The sequence below is a fragment of the Blennius ocellaris genome (assembly GCF_963422515.1).
Source record: "Blennius ocellaris genome assembly, chromosome: 2".
NCBI lineage: Eukaryota > Metazoa > Chordata > Actinopteri > Blenniiformes > Blenniidae > Blennius > Blennius ocellaris.
This window is the reverse complement of record NC_137651.1, coordinates 19,935,504-19,954,211: the sequence shown is the minus strand read 5'-3', so window position 1 is coordinate 19,954,211 and position 18,708 is coordinate 19,935,504. Positions and strand designations below refer to the sequence as shown.

Genomic DNA, 18,708 nt, shown 5'->3' with positions numbered 1-18,708 from the left:
ATTCTCAATGGAAAATATTTTCTTTCTGGATTCATAAAACCTGCTTCCATATAACCGTCCAACACTTTGGTGTGTTGTTTCCAAAGAAAGAGTGTAAAAATGGCTCCAATGTATTTATTGTCACTTGTGAGTATCGAGTTATCGAGTTATTGCTCAGGGAAGTGACATGTTTAATGCAGAGTGTGAAACTTGGTCATAACTTTGTAAAATGTGTAAAATCTGGACACAAACAGCTTTGAATTCAGTGTTGTGCAACAAATAGCTCATATTATCTGTCATCCTCATTAACTTCTCCGGTCATTTGGTAAAAAATACTACATGAATGTCAAATGTCTGTATGAATGTAACATTTACAGTGAAAGTGCATCGCTTTTGCGTTTTTGTTTCAAAATTTGGCATATATTTCTATGAACTCCTTTCCCGTTCTGCCGCTGCAGGTGTTGGTGTCTGACGGTGGTCCAAGTCCCAGGCAGAGTACAGTGTGGGTGATGGTTCAGGTCCTGGATGAAAATGACAACAAGCCCACGTTTCCTGAGAAGGTCTACCAGGTCAAGCTTCCGGAGAGAGAGCGCAGAAAGAAGAGCGAGCCCATCTACCGGGTGTTTGCCTACGACCGCGATGACGGGCCCAACGGCGACCTCTCCTACGGCATAATAGATGGCAACGAAGATGGGAAGTTTTTCATCGATCCAAAGACAGCTGTGGTATCATCCAGGAAGGCATTCAGTGCTGGGAGCTATGACATCTTGACTGTACGTAAATCGGAATTATTAGAGATTGTTTATTTGTTTTGTTTTTTTAAACCTCAAAAATGATTGCAGTTTTCAGTCTAGAAGTTCATGCTAGACACACACACACACCAGTTGTAACAGAGCTGGCATGTATGAAGTGTAGCTCAGAGCCAAATAAGCACCCCAGATTGAAACCGTGAAATCAGGATTTGGGATGAGCTGGACCCTTAAGGCCCCCACATTCTTTCCGCATTGTTTGTCCACAGACCGCTGATGCGCACGCAATTGTATCCATACTACACGTCTGGGTTCACTTTCCGTGTGCGTTCCATAACGTAACATAACGATTCTGAAAATATCCCCACTTGTTTTGGCAGCGCTCTCCTCCTTTTCCTAAAGTTGTTTATATTTCACCCCAGAATTTCTGAGCCATCTGGCTATCTTTATTTTCTGTTAAATTGTGATTGCATGTACGGGAAGACTGAGGAACTCCTCACATAAGCGCCCAGCAGGCATGTGAAATTGGAGCGCACAGTCCGTGCAGTCCCAACATGTGGACTTACTATAACTGGCTATTAACCAATTACTTCTACAATAAATAAATTATGCATCAACATCCCTTTGGATAATCGTGGCAGATAAATGACTGGAGGGGTTAGAGAGCAGGTTCAGGCAGACACAGTGAGTTGATGTGGGATCATTTCCCTTCTTTGCTTCCAGATCAAAGCCACAGACAACGGCCGTCCTCAGAAGTCGTCCACAGCTCGCCTGCACATCGAGTGGATTCGTCGCCCGCCACCTTCCACCGCACCGCTCCTTTTTGACGAGCCTTTCTACAACTTCACCGTCATGGAGAATGACAAGGTGGCCGAGATTGTGGGCGTGGTGTCCCTGCAGCAAAGCCCCACCCCTTTGTGGTTTGACATCACAGGTAAAGCCCCTCCCTCCTCCCTCCTCCCTCCTCCCTCCTCCCTCCTCCCTCCTCCGTCGTGTCGGTGATTCCTATCAGCCAGTTGTTGGTTGTGTGATCAACGGACTTCGGTGCATGGTGTGTGCTGGGCTGACAGTGTCACAGTGTGTTGGTGTACACGAGGCGCAGCTCAGATACAGTGGCCTCGCTGCATGATCTGTTATGCTCCGCCCATCCCAGTCGGCATTGCGACAGCTTCTCCGGCTGCCAAGTCAAACAGAGAAAACTGTTTATAATCGATATTAAACAAATGGTTGTGTATTGTACTGAAACATGCACCATTTCTTGAAGAGATTTAATAATATGTATACTGTTATAGATTATTATAATGCCTCTACCAGGAGGATGTGCCGGTTAGACCTCAATAAAGAACCTTCTGACAGATTTTTCAAGCAGAATTCCCCTATAAGTGGAAAATGCCCAACATGGCACACTTAAATCCCCTTGATCCGTCAAAGTTCAGTTTCCCCCACTTGAAAGGCTTAAGCAGATTATGTCATGCCCAATGTGCTAAGCTCAATTTTTATACATTATGTACGGTGATGATTCTGCTGCAGTAAAAGTGATTTCAGAATTCAAATAATCAGCATGTTTGATACTAATTCTATTAGATTTTTTTCCCCCTCTTTTAAACTCAGCACTGCAGTACACACACACACTGACACTGCCCCATTGATGCAATGCATTGTGGGCTCCAGTCAGCTCCAACTAGATGGACAACGGCAAGTAGGAAAGGATTTCCCATAATGCACCATCCATCTTTCCTTTCCGTTGTCACTGAGCAGTGACAGTCAGTGTGTATCCAGCTGGAGATACCTTCTGGCTCATGCTTCTGGCTCTACCTAGCTTTGTTCACCCTCCTCTCTCTCTTTGTCGTCATGTTTTGTGCTCATTTTTATCACTTCCACATATTTCTCAATTTTTCAAACAGTATCAGTATAATTTAGAAGATGGTTCAATCGTATCTAATGCCTCTACTTGTATCTTGTTTTTCAAACATATATACAACCTGCTGGTTGTATAGAAGATTCAAAGTGATTTAGAAATCACATTTACTGTTCTGAGCCCAAATTACAATATCACAAGAAAGTCGTTAAATGCATCCTAGTTTATGATGGATTTTGACAAGTTCAGACAAGAACAGACAATAATGTAAAAGATCAATCAACGAACCATAGCGTTTTTGAAGGAAGCCCTCCAAGTCCCCTTGACAAATGTAATCAAACTGCACCAAAATTAGAAGACGAGCCTGTATTTTAAATGAATCCAGCCTTGATTCCATCAATTTTCTGAAAATGAGTTTCACAAGTTAATGTTAACTTAACAAGTAGCTTTAGAGTCACTACAGTTTGTATATGTATTTTATATGTTTTATATGAAGCATCGTAACAATTACGGACTAATATGTTATTTTCATATGAAAATGAAAATATAACATTTCTACAACAGGTAAAAGGTGGACATTAGTTCAAAGCCTTATTAAAAAAAGGTCTTTCGCCTGCTTTTAAAGAACATAAGGATTCTCTGCAGCGCTCACTTTCCCCGGCAGGCTGTTCTATAAACATGATGCGTAGCGCTGAAAAGCAGCCTCACCGTGGGTTCTTGTATTAACGGTGGACTGATTATAAGGCCAGTGCCGGAGGACCTGAGGGGTCACGATGGTTCATGAGATAAAAGTAAATCTTTAAGATAAGAAGGTGCAAAACCATTTAGACTTTTTTTTTTAAAACACCATATAAATAACTTTAAAATCTATCCCAAAATACATGGGGAGCCATTGCAATGCCTTTAATGTTATTCCACATTCTGACCCTCATCAATACACAAACAGCAGGGCTCTGTAGAAACTGAAGGTGTGATGTGTATTTTTTTTTTTAGTTAGTTTTTTTTGGAAGACCACAAAGCAGAACATAATATTTGTCAATCTGACCGAAGACAAAATCATCGGCACATGCCTCAAACTGAATCACTTTTTCCATCACGGAGAAAAGAGAGACAGTCGTACACTCAAACCTACAGGCCCTTTAAAGTCCTCACTTAGCCTCAAAATTGCTTTTGAAATATGTGAGGAAACTCGATTACCCAGGGAGAAATTTAGTATGGTCCATACCTCAAATAGTGTAAAATCATATGATCTAATGCCGAGTTAGTCACGTATGATCCATCATCTTTTTGTTAAGAATTGGTGTGTACTTCAGAAAGTACAAGTGAAATATTTACTGATGTATTGAAGTAGGTCATATTGAGTAAACTTAGCAAACTCATTTCAGATAATTAACAAAAGCCAATCAAGAAAATTGAATTTAACGAAAAAGAAACCAGGTCCGCAAAATTGTTAAAGAAGATGGAATTTGTCAGACGTGTACATGCAGCACTCTATAGGGATCAAAATCTAAATATTGTATTACAAGTAGAGAGGTCCACCATATAACATGTATGTCAGTGTGATTCATGTCCAAACCCGTACTGCATCTGTCACTTAAATTTTATTTAAATAACTTGAATATTTGAAATGTTGAGCCCCTATGTACTTCCTACAGATACATACATATGAGTATAATTTATGAAGTGCATTTGTATTCAAGGTGTCACGGCATTGTGTTTTAGAGCACAATATGCACATGCATTGAAGCAAGACGCAGAGTTAATTACAATGCTGTGAACTAATGAGTCCCTAAGTTGTGTTTCTCACCACAACTCTCTTTAAATCCTTTTTGAATTCACTTAATTTATCTCCACGGCCTCAAGTTCATCTGGTAGACCCCTTCAAATTTGCGGAGCCAAAAGGTTTTTTTTATTTTTTTACTACAAATCTCCGTATTGTTCTGCAAAATCTCAAACAGGCTAATGTCAGATTATCGTTGCAATTTAAAAGCAAATCCTCTGAAGGTGCTGCAGCTTTGAAATGCTGCTTTCACCGAGTCACTGTTGACATTTATAAGGACAGAGCTCTTTTGTGAACAAAAGAGAAAAGCATGAATGAATACAAATGCATTTTTCAAGTCAAGTGGTTGGATTTTATAACAAGACGCTGTGTTTCATCATTCAGTTTAACACATTACACATGATCTTAATGTCTAAAAATTACACTAGATAGTAGGCTATGCCAGGAATTGGTAAACATTGATAAAATCCTTGTGATCTTATTGAAACACAGTATAGACGTCGTTACATGTGATCTGGTTGAGGTTCAGGTCATCAGAAGCAGTTGCCGTCTCCGTCACCGTCTCCTCTCCTCTTCCCCTCTGATCCTGTCTGTCCTCCCTGTCTCACCCTCTCGCTCTCTCTCTTTCTTTCTCCGTTCTCTCTCCTTCAACGCTTCTTGCCTGGAAGGTCCCAGGTCTTTCCGTGAGATGTTCTATATTCTGCAGAGCGCTTGTGGCAGGAACTGTTCCTCAGAAGGTATCTCGCTTCCAACTTCCACTACCGCTCTTTGCATTTCTCCTTTCTGTTTTTCCTTTCCCTTGTCTTTGATTTATTCTTCCTGTTGTTGTTTTGTTTGCACCCATGATGCGCCGCCCCTCCCTCCGCTGTGCTTTGTTGCATGTGCTGAAGTGGTTTTTTTTTTGTGATTGGTTGTTCGGAGGTGATGGGTTGAGCAGTGAACAACATAAAGAAGCTCTGTGTGTGTGTGTGTGTGTGTGTGTGTGTGTGTGTGTGTGTGTGTGTGTGTGTGTGTGTGTGTGTGTGTGTGTGTGTGTGTGTGTGTGTGTGTGTGTGTGTGTGTGTGTGTGTGTGTGTGTGTGTGTGTGTGTGTGTGTGTGTGTGTGTGTGTGTTTAGCATTAGTGCACTAAATTGCAGCCAAGGTTAATTGACGGGAGGAAGGTTTAGTAAAAAGGTAGTGCAACCTTTTTACGTGCTCCCATGGCAATAACCCCCGGGGTTACCTCAGTGACAGCTCTGTCTAATGACCTGCTGTTCGCAGCACCTGGACACACGTTCCATACGGAATTAATGCATGCCTTCATGTAGCACTTTTTTTTTTTTTTTCTCCGAGGCAGGTTCACACATGCACTCAAGGCTCCTGCTATCTGCCGGTCCATTAGTTAAAGTAATGGCTGGCTCGGACAGCTGGGCAGAGGGTTCGGAGGTGGAGGGAATAGAACACCACCTCCAGCAGTCTGGATGAAGCCAGAGCGCTTAACAACCCACGGCTGAACCTCAGCATCCAGTGGCTAAACACCCAGTTCCCACTGCATTAATCCCATCTAACAACACAAACAAGAACACGGTGCTTTAAAAACACCTCTCAGGCGGGAAGTGAAATGGGAAAATTTATACTGTGATTTTGGAAAGTGTGTCTTGAAGCAGATGTTAGGAGAAAAATAGAGAACCTCTGATGATGCTTGAACAGCCATCATCTTAATCCCTTCAAAGGAGTTTGAGTGCAAAAAAAAAAAAAAACACACAGGAGAGGACAGGAGTGACTCGGTGGCCAACTTGATTTTTTTTTCTTCTTTGAGATTTTACCAAGTGTTCCCACTTCTTGTACAGTGACGTTTCTGACAGCACAGGGAAGAAATAGAGACACAATATTGTGTTTATTCTTTTGACAGGGCTAAACCTTCTTGTATTGCACAGAAAATGTCCCTCAACATGATTTTGAGAACTGTTTAAGCAGTTGTACCTATGAAGAGTATTTCATTTTTACCTTCATAAAGGTAGGCCGAGGTTGCTCCTGTTGCTCTTTACAGCAAAGCGTTAGAGAAGATCCCCAATTGGAATCATAAAGACTGACTCCATTAACTGTTCAAGTACAGGCCTCAGTATGCTACCGCCCCTACAGAACACATCGAGCACTACAAAGCATCTAGGCAGTTCACCACCATGTTGCTCGGAGAATAAAAGGACTGGTCAAAACCTACATTATTCCATATGTTAAGGCTCCCTCAACCTGCTTTACATATTTTACTGACAGTAAACACAGAGCAGTCATTTGAAATTACTAAAACTGAAGGACGTTATTAATGTGGAACTCACGTCCTTCATTTTATCAGTGTGTTAGCGGACATTTATTATGTTTCTAATTAATCTTTATATGAAAAATTGTCTTTTTTTCTGTCTCTAAAGATTTTTGCCGCTTGTCTTTTACAGCTATTCATTGTTGTTCTGTTTCCATGGACACATGTGGAAGTATGGTTTTTTTTTTGCATTCAATCCCTAAAAATACCAGTGTAATATTTCAAGTTTTTATTCCAACTCTTTTTATTGACATTTTTCAAAACAAATGTAAATGAAATGGTACATTTCAAAAATTATATTTCAAGTTTTTAAACGTTGAATTAACTGTTGACGTCCCATTCAGCCATTTTAAAGAGCCATTCTGCAGAAAAAGAAGAAAACCCTTTTTGGAATATTTTCACTACTTTAAATACAAATAATAAAAAAAAAAAAAAAGAAGACATTTTGGTTGATTTTCTCCAAAACGGTCCATTACAAGATTGAGCATCTGAATTTGGTTATTAAGTATTTAAATGTAATAAAATATGAATTGGGTTTTATTTGGACTCAGTTTTGTCTTTTGAATTTAACTGTATGAGTGTACCTACGTTTTTGTGAGAGACTTACGGCATAACCTGAGGCAAGGTTTAAGCAGTGTGTAAGTTAAATTATTTTTGGAATGGGAACTTTCATCTCAATAAAGATCTTCACTCAAACTTAAATCTGAAAACCTCCTGTATGCACACAATGCCCACCTCTTACAGTTGATACTGTTTTCATTCAATACAGTTGCTCATGCCGTTCATGTTTTCCACATCGAAAAAACCAACAGACCTCATGAACATATGGCAGAGAAATGCTTGCTTGTTGTTGTTTTGGGGTTTTTTCCAGTCCATGTTTTCACAACAAACATGCTTGTAGCCGAGACAGAAACACGTTTATGGCTTTTGTGAGATGTTGTGACTTTGATCCCGATGCTGAAGCCAAGTCAGGCATCTATTTCAGAACAGCCCGTTGTTTCGTCTTCATCTGTGTGGCATACAATATGTCGACAATTATTATGCATTCATTAATGCATACAACAATGCCCAAGAAACCAATATCATGAAGCAATGTGTGATAGGGGAACTCCCAAAATCAGTATAAAGATTTTCACCAAAGTTGCACCAATGTTTAATCATTTAAGAATTCAAGAACTTGTTGGGTGAGTGTCAGGGCTGGTGACAATAAATTGTATCTAAATTCCATTAAAGATTAAGCCTTTATATTTTCTCTCAAAAAGTGTTGGCCAAAGATAAAGATAAAAATGATATATATCATATAGCATATCAACCTGCACCGGCCAAATATGGATTTGGAAACAGATGTAGCACCTATATTGCATTTAAATATGCAGTATTTTACAGTAATCTGTTGGCGGATGATTTCACAGGGGCATATTGGTCCACATTGTATTTTTGTTTTCTGAAAAGTTTCATGTGGACACAGAAACGGCAGAAGCAATGTCGTTAGTATGCCAGCCCATGAGTCGACGCCGATTGTTTTTGTGATGACACAACACACACGTGCCAAGAGAACATCACGTTCTAAACAATAACAATGGGGAGCACATAAACATTTACACAAATTAAAAAAGATTAAACAAACGCACCAGTTTCCATTTTGCATAAAACACTGAGTACATACACACACCATATCCTCTTAATACACAGTTGGGTGATCCATTTATAGCTGCAGCTGCAGTTCCTCCCAGTAAGCTGAGCCAGACGGACACACAGCCGACAGCGGGGTTCCGACTGGATCACTGACTCGCTTCGGTCTGGTCCACAATACCTGTGTGCACCCACACTCACCAGCTTGGTCAAACAGTTTGTACACCTGCACAAAAATAATTTTTACATTGGCATAGAAACTGCATGTTCAGTTTGAGAGTCGATAACCAATACAAACTACTTCCTGTACTAATACTGAAAACAGGAAATCTGTGTATCCTTTTTCTGTTAGTATTCAAAGCCCAGAGAGTATACTGGATTCATATTGAGGTAATAACATTGAAAGAAGGCGTTATAAGTCCCTCCTATCACCAGTTTTCCAAGGAGACCCATAGTCGCCAAGGCCGATGAGGTTAACCGTGTCTCTTCCCTCGCCGTCACTGAATTAGACGAGCAGGCTGAGGTGAGACGTCACCACGTTTCTGTGGTAAAACGACTGTCCGGTTGAGAGAGGATGAAATCAGCTTTGAACGGACAGTGGCAACCAATTTTAGAACAGATCAGAGGGGTTTTTCTGCCTCCCCCACTTTTGTGGAGCGTTGGATTTTTCCCTCTCTGTAATTTGGCCACGGCAGACCGGAGGCTTTTTCCGGCCTCACTAGGAATCCTGCCAAACCCTCTTCTTCCGTATGTCCTAAATGAGGGTGATTAGGCTGGATGGCAGACACGACTGCCTGTGATCCCAATATGGTTTACCTTTTTCATTTTCTTTCATCATAATGATATCATCATAGTAATATTTAGTGGTTTCCACAGCAAGTTGGTTACTGTATATACTGCAGTCTCGCTCTGACGTAAAATATATATTTTTTTAAATTCTCCCCCCATATATCTCTATAGTTTGAAAACTATTGAGCTCACTTAAGCTGTCCACAAGAGAGGCCAACATTAAATCCTGCATCTCTAATCCATCTGTAATTTGTAAACAAACAACATTGTGATTAGCCTTGGGACACCTCTGCTACTTTTAAATTTGTCCCTTTAAATACCACTCAGCATGTTTAAGGTGTATTTGTGTACAGTGTAATGTCACATGTAATAATCAGGATGTTGTTTTTAGTCTCTAGTAATATTCTGTTAGTCAGCAAATATTTGACTGCGCTTTGATCCGGACCATGAGGAAATGTGACGTCGTTGAAGAAAAATATGATTACAAATATTTCTTTCTTCAGCAAAAACATTGATAAATGGATGATGGTCCCCATTCTTCAAAAGTTGGCATTAATATCTTCTGCACATTTGCTAAATTGTCCATAATTTATTTATGAATGGTCCACAACTCGACATCTGGTTTGTTGTTTTTTCTTTTTTTTCCTGACTGCAGTATGTCAAGACCAAATGTCCTCTTCATCAGTTGATGTATTTCTCTTGGTGTTCTTTGGGTCCATACTTTGTTGAAAGGGCCAAATCTGGTTCAGCATCAACTGGTTTCAATAAGCCTACACACTCGTCCTGATTAGACACGGAATCCATCACTGAATTGATGACTACAAGCTGAGGCAGGGGAGCAACCCGAGACGAGAACATTTATCAATCCCGGTGTTTGACGTCTGGCGCGCAGTCATTTCCTGCAATGGTAACATTTCTGTTATTGCGGTTAAATAAACGCAGCCTCTAATTCTTTTGTCTTGAGAAGCATATTCAGGCTTAATCATTTCCTGTACGCCTACTGGAAGATGGTTGTTTTGCACCAATTGTAAGGCCTCCTTTACGCGACAATGTGAAAAGCAAAGCATAATTTTTGCATTATCATTTCAGAAAAGTTTACATGGCAAAGTTTTGAAAACAATGACCCTTTACACAGAGATGGCATACATTTCTGAAAACAATGTTTTCATGTAGGGCCACGAGTGGACCACTGACACTCGCATTGCATAAGAATTACTTAATAGGGCCGTGGTGTGCACACACACTAGCAGCGTTTCTGCCATCAGCACAGAGACGGAAAGCCAATGCTTTGAAAAAGTTGTATTTTTTTCCCCATTTCCCAACGGAGCTCGAACACTTTCAAAAAGTTCCACCTTTGGAGCCGTTTTCATAAAGCTGCATTGTCAGTTGCTACGTAGTCATGTAATCACACACTCATAATGCAACAGACGTTTTACATTTTCACTTGAAAACCTCAATATTCTATGTAATAACTTCAATAGGTTTTTTTGTTTTGTTTTTTGTTTTGTTTTTTTAGAACTCTTAAAGGAGCAATTATTGTAGCAAATTTCACATTTGTTGAAGTCATAGTTATACAGTATTGCGAAGTCAGAGACAAAGAAACCTGATAGGTTCAGTTCACTTGATGCATTTGCTCTGGCAGTCTTATCAATCTGACAACTTTAAACGAAACTACACTTCAACCATTCAAATCAAAGCCCTCTCAACATGCATGTTGGGTTATTTCATGTATAAAGCACATATATTTTGAGGGAATCCTACAGTGTGTCTGCTGTCGCATTCTATCAAAAGCATGCAGACACGTTTTCTTTTTGAAGTAGCAACTCAAATATCACCACCTCGTCAGGCTGGCTGTTTGAAGGTGATGTTTCCTTAATTCTCTGTGGGTTGCAAGATACGAATTACAGTGTGATTTCTGCATTGTAACCATAACCGTTCCACCTACAGAACAGCTTTTTTTTTTTTTTATTTAGTGCAAGAATACAGAATACCAAGATGGGGAAAAAAAATAAAAATAAAGTTAATTGGACCTTCCAGTTTGCGTTTTTGATTCTGCCTGTATAGCACCCGGAGTCGCGGAACCCTGAGTGAACTGCTTTTCTAAAAATACACCAATAAAATGATTCCGAATACACAAGAACTCATAAACTTCTTGCTCTTAAATACTTTCCTTCTTGTCTTTGCTCTCAAGGACCTGGTATTACTCATTGTTAGTCGAGTAAAGTAGGGCCCTAGAAAAGGTAAGAAAGGGTCGTCGGTGTTAAATACTACGAAGACGCTATTATGGTTTTCAAGTGCCTTAGGCGCCATCATTTTCAAGCCTTTTCCAGAGTTAGAGTTAGTCATAAAAGACCCACCCACAGTAGGTCATTAAGTCTGGAGAAGCTTAAAGGACCAACAGTTTTCACTTCAAGGTCGCTGGTACATCGTCACGTTAGCATAAAATGTGTTTTAGTTCTGTTCTTATAGAAAACAGATTTTATTTTTTTTTAAACTATCTGACACTTGTTCTATAGCGTTGCTATTGTGTGAGTTGTGAATATGAAGCTACACCATCAAGAACAAAAGCACTTTGGCAATACTGACAGTTTGCAAAGAACAGTTTTCCTAAAACCATTAATTATATTTTCAAACTTGCACCGTTTATCATGAAACATTAAATGTTTCAAAGTGAGGTGAAACAGCATGACAGCAATTTTTTTTTTTTTTTTTTTTGGTGTAGAAGGTGATGGGCCTTTAACTTGACACCTGATTTTGTTGATCATGTTCTTGACATGCTATTAAAATGTAAAACATTTAAAAAGCTTCACAAAAACACAGGAGACAAATCTTGCATGCTTCCAGCTCGGGTGTATATTAGCTGTCCTTACGTCAGTGTGGTATTTGAAGTTTATCTTCCTGACAGATGTGTTTTTGTTCCTACAATCTTGTTAAAATTCTATCCTGGAGAAATGAGGAGCTGTTGACCACAACACAAGGCTTTGTTACCACTTTTCCTGAAGATAGTTTTGAAGATTATTGGCTTCTGTTCTGCAAAGAAGTTAAATCCAACAGGATTTGTTGTCGGCGTGCTCCCAATCCTGCGCTGTAGTCGCCACTCAAAATGCAGCACCATTCATCAGGGGCTGGGAGGATGTTTAGATCCTGGAATGAAAGCCACCAGGTCAAACACATCCGAACATGTTTGATCCGTGTGCGCCATCTGGACAAGTCTGTTTGCACTATTGGGGAAACAAATGCGCCCAGATAGTTTGGGTTATTGGTGCTGCTTTACAAGGCGAGTGCATATGCTTTATTGTTGCTGTCATCTTGTGTTTATGATTGGTGGTTTACGTGCGTGAGAGGAGTGGCTGTTTGTGGATGTGTGTGTGTGATGGAAAAGCTTTGACCCCCGTCATCAGCCATCCCTTCCTCTGCACGATCGCGCACAGCCACAGTGTGCGTAGTTGCAGCCATAGTTTCCAGTCATGTGCTTCTCTCTGATCTGATCACAAGTATACAAAATAGCATATTCAATGCATCAAGTTTTATTGGTTCCACATGACTGAAAATCCTCCATACATGAAATATAACTGTTGTTTCTGTTATTTATTTATTTTTATTTAATTTAATTTTCACACAATCACATATTGTTCATTAAGAAAAGAGTAGATCCAAAATACCCACAAGTGATTGGCATCTTCTGCTCCGTCCCCCTCCTCTTTGACCTTCCTCTTGGAGCAGGTGGGAACAGCGACAGTGTCTTTGATGTAGAGAAAGCTGTTGGCACCGTCATCATCGCCAAGCCTCTGGACGCTGAGCAGCGCTCGTTCTACAACCTCACGGTGCAGGCCATGGACGGGACTAGCACTGCGTATGCACAGGTACCATTTTTTTTTTTTTTCACTTTATTTCATCAGCCTTTTGGTGTTTGTTTATGATCCGTAACCTTGTAGCTCATACAGCGGCAACACAGAATGCTAATCTACCAGATGTCCGTTCGCTGCTCCACTGGGTTCGACGGGAGGGACAGGAAAATGTGTAAAAAGCACTGTCAAGACAGGAAACCTTAATTTGTCACTTACAAAGTGCACTTTTAGTATGCACGGAGGATGTGGTATTCTCCCACCAAAACAAGTATGCTAAGGTCATTCATTGGACTACATTAAAAAAAGAAAAACATACACATCTGTGGATGCATGTCAACCTGCTTCTTGTCAAAGCTGCAGGATCCTGATCGCGTTTAGACAAAGAAAAATCTCCAAATCCCTTCAGAAAAAACAAAACACATGCTCAGTGGTCTCTGCAGGTTCTAATAATAACCAGGTGCATTGTCAGATTGTACACATTTATATAGATGGACAATCCAGCCGGTCAGAAAGCATCAATTGTAAGCAGACCATGTTTACGTGACTTACTTTAAACCTTTTACGATTAATGCACTCACTTATGTGGCTTTCTCCACTTTTCCATACTCAAAGTGCTTTGCAATATTAGTTACAGAGTTACAGAGTTACAGACACAAAAGTTAACTTCATGGTATCGACAGGAAACAAAATTGAATTGCTATTCCAATTGACTCTCCAATATAGAACTACAAAGTCCCAGGAGAATATGGACTGGGGGTCACGACACTGTGGTGGCTTCCATTGTAATTTATTATTGTCCATTTACTCACATGTGCAGAAGAACTATTTACTGGAGCTGTGGTGCGCATGTGCAGTAGCAAAGTATCAAAAGAGTTGCGTTTTCCCCATTTCTACAGAGATGGAGTCGAAGCATTTTCAAACAGTTGTTGTGTAAAACAGACACCCAAAATTAAACAAACGATGTCCGTTTTCACTTTAAGGTGCTGCAATATTTATTCACCAAAAAAACAACAACTACAAAAAAAACTGTTGTAATTGTGGCCTTGATTCTACTTTCCATTTCTTGCTGCACCCTTCAGTCTATGCTAATCTCTGAGGCAGCCAATTGTTGAAGCTCTAGTACATATAAATTATTGATTCATATTTTCTGTTTTTGATATTTCTCGAAAAGGGATGAACACAGAAATAATAGAACTGGTCATACTATAAAAAATAACAAAAGCAACTTGGTGTACAAGAGGACTAATGGACCTATAGCATGATAATGTCCAAAATCTACATAACCACGGCTGTTATCGACACTTAATTGCACGTTTTCATGCTAAAATTTTATCAACATATTGATCAGCATATTTCAGTAATATTGCAATTCATGAAGCGTAATCTGTGTTCTCCAGCATTAGCATACCCCATAATATATATAGGAGCAGGCCCTTAGAGAATACTGAGCCTGGTAAGGTAATAAAAAAAAACCACACAGTTAGAAACCCAACATCTTTTTGAGATCATTTTCATTCCGTCACACAGTTTTAGACACTGCCCGCTTTCCCCAGAAACTACAGATTCAATAAAACCAGGGAAATTTGATCAGTGATGAGAATTTAGATTAGATTTTAACTTACAAGTTGGATGAGATGGGTTATTACGGAATATGGGACAGACTTACGTGAGTGCACACACTCTTCTGCACACCGAGTACACCACATTAGCATTTTTATAGAGCGAGAGAAATTGTTCTGACATGAGGAATGAGTGAGATGCCTATTATTCCACCTGGTGCACACACACACACACACACACACACACACACACACACACACACACACACACACACACACACACACACACACACACACACACACACACACACACACACACACACACACACACACACACACACACACACACACACACACATTTGTATTCCCATTACCTCAAAGGACACATCGACTTCTATTCATTTTTGGCAACTTTGTCTTTCCTTACTGATGACCACTACTTGGTGCCGTGTCCTGATGGTCATTGGTATTTCAAACGGGTGCATAATTTCTGTTTTCTCCACAAAATGACTCAAGTCCTCATAATAAGTCAGCAAGTAGATTTATGTCCCCATAGCATGGGTAATACAATGCACACACATCCATCTTGTCATTTTCAAGGACATTGACTTTTTGAAAAGAGACATTTCCATGTAATAATTTGTATTCAGTCGCACAGAGTCATGCCCAATTCTTGTCTCTGTGTCAAGTTACCCCCACTCCACTGTCTCAACTCGTGCTGTCAGACTAGAGGGGTCCAAAAAGTCATTTACAGGTTTTTTTGGAACAAAACATTCCCCTGCTGTGCTAGCCTATAATACCATATAACTACGAAACATGCACATATGCTTTCTTTTTGTGAATACTCAAACCTCAATTTTTCACCTGCCAACATAGATGATTCATGTAAGAGTGTTTTCCTCATTATATGTTGGTGTTAACCTGAAGTGAAACCATCAGTAAAATGCACTTTCATGCATCGCAGTGGTGCCGCTTCCAAAATAACCACTTAGTGGAATCCACCGCTTTCTGACAAAGTGTCAAGACTTAATTAAAATCTTTACAAAGCCGGGATCCAGGCTGCTGCCTCGGGTTGTAAAGGTGGCTGTGTTTTGTCACTTTAGCTCTCATCCTTTCTCATCCTCCATTTGAGGGTGTCACACATGCAGGGGCTCTGAGGTGAGTCTGGCACACACACCTAGATACACACACACACACACATGCAAACACACTCACACACACACACACACACACACACACACACACGCACACACACACACACGCACACACCTGTGAGATAGGAGGAAGGCTCCCAGATGGAGAGTCAGCATGGCGTCACGCCGCCAGGGAATGCCTCCACAGTTGAGCAACAGAAGGCTGACGACTGCAGCAGGGTTTAAATTTAGACTCGCCGCCTGGCAGCTCTTGACTCCTGTCTCTCGTTTTTCTTCATGTGCGTCTTTGACTAGGAATCGGTACAAATTTCACTTTTTCAAGAACTCCCACTTCCCTCCACCACTCTGGCCCACGCTTGCTCCTGCAGCTTCTCCAACTTTGCAGATTGTGGTTTTTACAGTGATCGGAGTGGATCACTGGTCCACAGTGTCACCTCACAGAGGAAGGTCTTAGGTTTGAATGGTTTAGAAGGTAGTCTGAGAGTTTGAAACTTCCCCTATAAGTTCATAATCAGGACCATTTTGGGAGATTTAAACACAAAACTAATGCCACTACTTCTTCACGGTAATTGGATAGTGACTCATTCCTATCATGCAACTAGTAAAGGTTTTACAGATTCTAAAGTTTAAATCAAATTATTTCCCCACAACTTTTATCATGCATGAAAATAGTTGAAGTCTCTCCTTACCCTGTTTACTGGAGTGACCTAGCTGTAGCATTAGTATTACTTTGTGCTGAGCTCAGTTGCTATATCACTAAACTGTTGTTAATAGAGGTGGGGATATCCTCACTCCTGAATGAACTCAGTCCTCCTAAAAACAACATGTCAGATGTCCCACTGTATGTAGCATCATCATTAGCTTGTACAAAAATAGTGATATATAGAAGTCATCTCAGTTGTTGTTTTCTTGCTGCTTCCATGCATGTGTGGGGGGAACATGCAAACTCCAAAGGCCTTGCGTGGATTTGAACCCATAACTTTCGAACTATTGCTATGATAACTCAAACCACTGTATCACCATAGAAGAAGGGAAAGATAACTGACAAGATAGATCATGGTACACTGAGGCCCTGTTTACACAGATTTCAAGTGAAAATGCAGTGGCAGTAACAAGGTCTAGCTCATAACACTCAAGGGTAATCAGATGAGGGACCACTAGGTAAGTCACAAAGGCACATCCAACACAACACAAGTATAGAATCCAAAACGTAGTCACTGACACTGGCCTAGACATATGCAAGGCATGAAATGTACAGAGAAAGAAACTAAATCATGAAGTATATCATGAAACAAGCACCAAGCATATTCAAATGGATTGAAGGTATTGAAGGTGCCTTTAAAATGTGCAGAATAAACAACGCTTCGCTGCATATATAGCCTATCATTTCACACATTTTTTGTTCTTTTTCATCTATCCGCACCAACATTCCCTTCAACAGCTGCATTCTCGCCCTCCTGTTCTTCATGGGGTGTTGGTTTCCATCACCAGCCAGACTGCACCAGATCCTGACCTCTTTCCCCCTGCTTAGTTTCCTACTGCAGCAGCTTGTTACCCATGGCCCTTTGGCCTTCAGCCCTGGCTCCTTACCTGAACAAGAGCTGGCTGCCTGCCACCCTTGTCCTCACACTCAACTGTAGCCAGACATACACTAATAAGATATCTTTTTTTTTTCCAAATAAGTACTTGTGCCCTATAGGTTTGTCATTTATCTGATATTCCTTGTGATAAAAGGCTTTATGAGATTCTAAAAACTCAATTTGTGGAGAAATGGTTCAAACTGCATAGGTCACTTTGAGGTAAGTTTTAAAAAGTCAGAACTCCAGTCTTCGGTATAATGTGAGGAAGAATATGTGTACCAATATACAATCCCCAACTATGAAAAGGAAGTCTCGCTAATTTATTTACTTCTTGTGTCTGTTTTCATACCTGTCTTTGTATTTCTGTCTCCCTGTGCTTTCCTGACTCATGCTGCGAGAAAGAACCAGTCATCTGTGACTCACGAACTTTCCATGAGTCACGGCCCATGCCAACCATCAACACACAGCAGGACTTCTCTGCAGTCAACACAATGACACACATTCACTCATTCTTATTCTGCGCTCTTTTACATAATCCCAATGACCCTAAATAGAGTGACTACCCATGAAGTGACTACTAATACAAATTCTCAAAGTACCCCGCCTCGGGTTGAAACTTAAATTAAAAATTGTACACAAGTAGGAAGGTGAATTTTAATACGCTCTTAAATGGTGATGCAGAAAAATAACTGGTCAAACAGGACACTTTCAACAACAGCAATGATGAAGAGAGTCAACTTGCAAAGGTGTGCAAGCTTTTTGTATGGTACCGGGACATCTGAAGCCCAATTTTTATAACAACTAATTTCCCCCTAAACAATTTTGGTCAACATATGTATATGTCATGTTTCAAGTGCTAGATTTCTGACAGGCAATACATTTTTAAACTCACCTGTCTGTAAAATGGTGACTGGCAACAAAAAAGTGTTTTTACAAAACATATAAAACTTCAGATACCTTGCTTTGTAAATCCTTCATTCATTGCTGTCCTCCCTTTCTCCTTCTCTTTTTCACTGATTTTCCTTATGTTCTAGGTTCACATCACTGTTATGGACAACAACGACAACCCACCCATCTTCTCCCAACCAACCTATGATGTCACCATATCAGAAGATACTCCCCCAGACACCGAGGTGGTCCAAGTTCTGGCATCAGACCGTGATGAGCATCACCGGCTGACCTACTCCCTACAGAGTTCCATAGACCCCAACAGCATGCGTCTCTTCCGCATTCACCCCACCTTGGGCACCATCTACACTACTCAAAGGCTTGACCATGAAGCCTGTGCCCAGCACATCCTCACTGTTATTGTAAGACATGCTTTTGACTTTGATGAGGCACTTTTCATCATTGTGGTAATATAATTTCTGGTGGCTTCCAGTGACTTGCAAAACAATGTTTTCTAAAACAATTCTTTGTCGTTTCCGTTGCACCTGATTCACTTGAATGGGGATTCTGCCCGCTAACTGGCTTCTGTCTGTGA

At 40.4% G+C, this 18,708-nt stretch overlaps 1 protein-coding gene across 1 annotated transcript in view; it reads left to right on the top strand.

The window, feature by feature from the left end:
• The window catches only part of fat3a (FAT atypical cadherin 3a), a gene marked incomplete at its 5' end in the record, with an annotated part of 125,837 nt that overhangs the window by 58,748 nt on the left and 48,381 nt on the right, over positions 1–18,708 (top strand). Inside the window, 4 exons of the mRNA XM_080509494.1 lie at positions 438–752; positions 1,452–1,662; positions 12,808–12,947; positions 18,260–18,535. Of these exons, the coding sequence (XP_080365620.1) occupies positions 438–752; positions 1,452–1,662; positions 12,808–12,947; positions 18,260–18,535 (942 nt within the window). The remainder of the gene's footprint in view (positions 1–437; positions 753–1,451; positions 1,663–12,807; positions 12,948–18,259; positions 18,536–18,708) is intronic.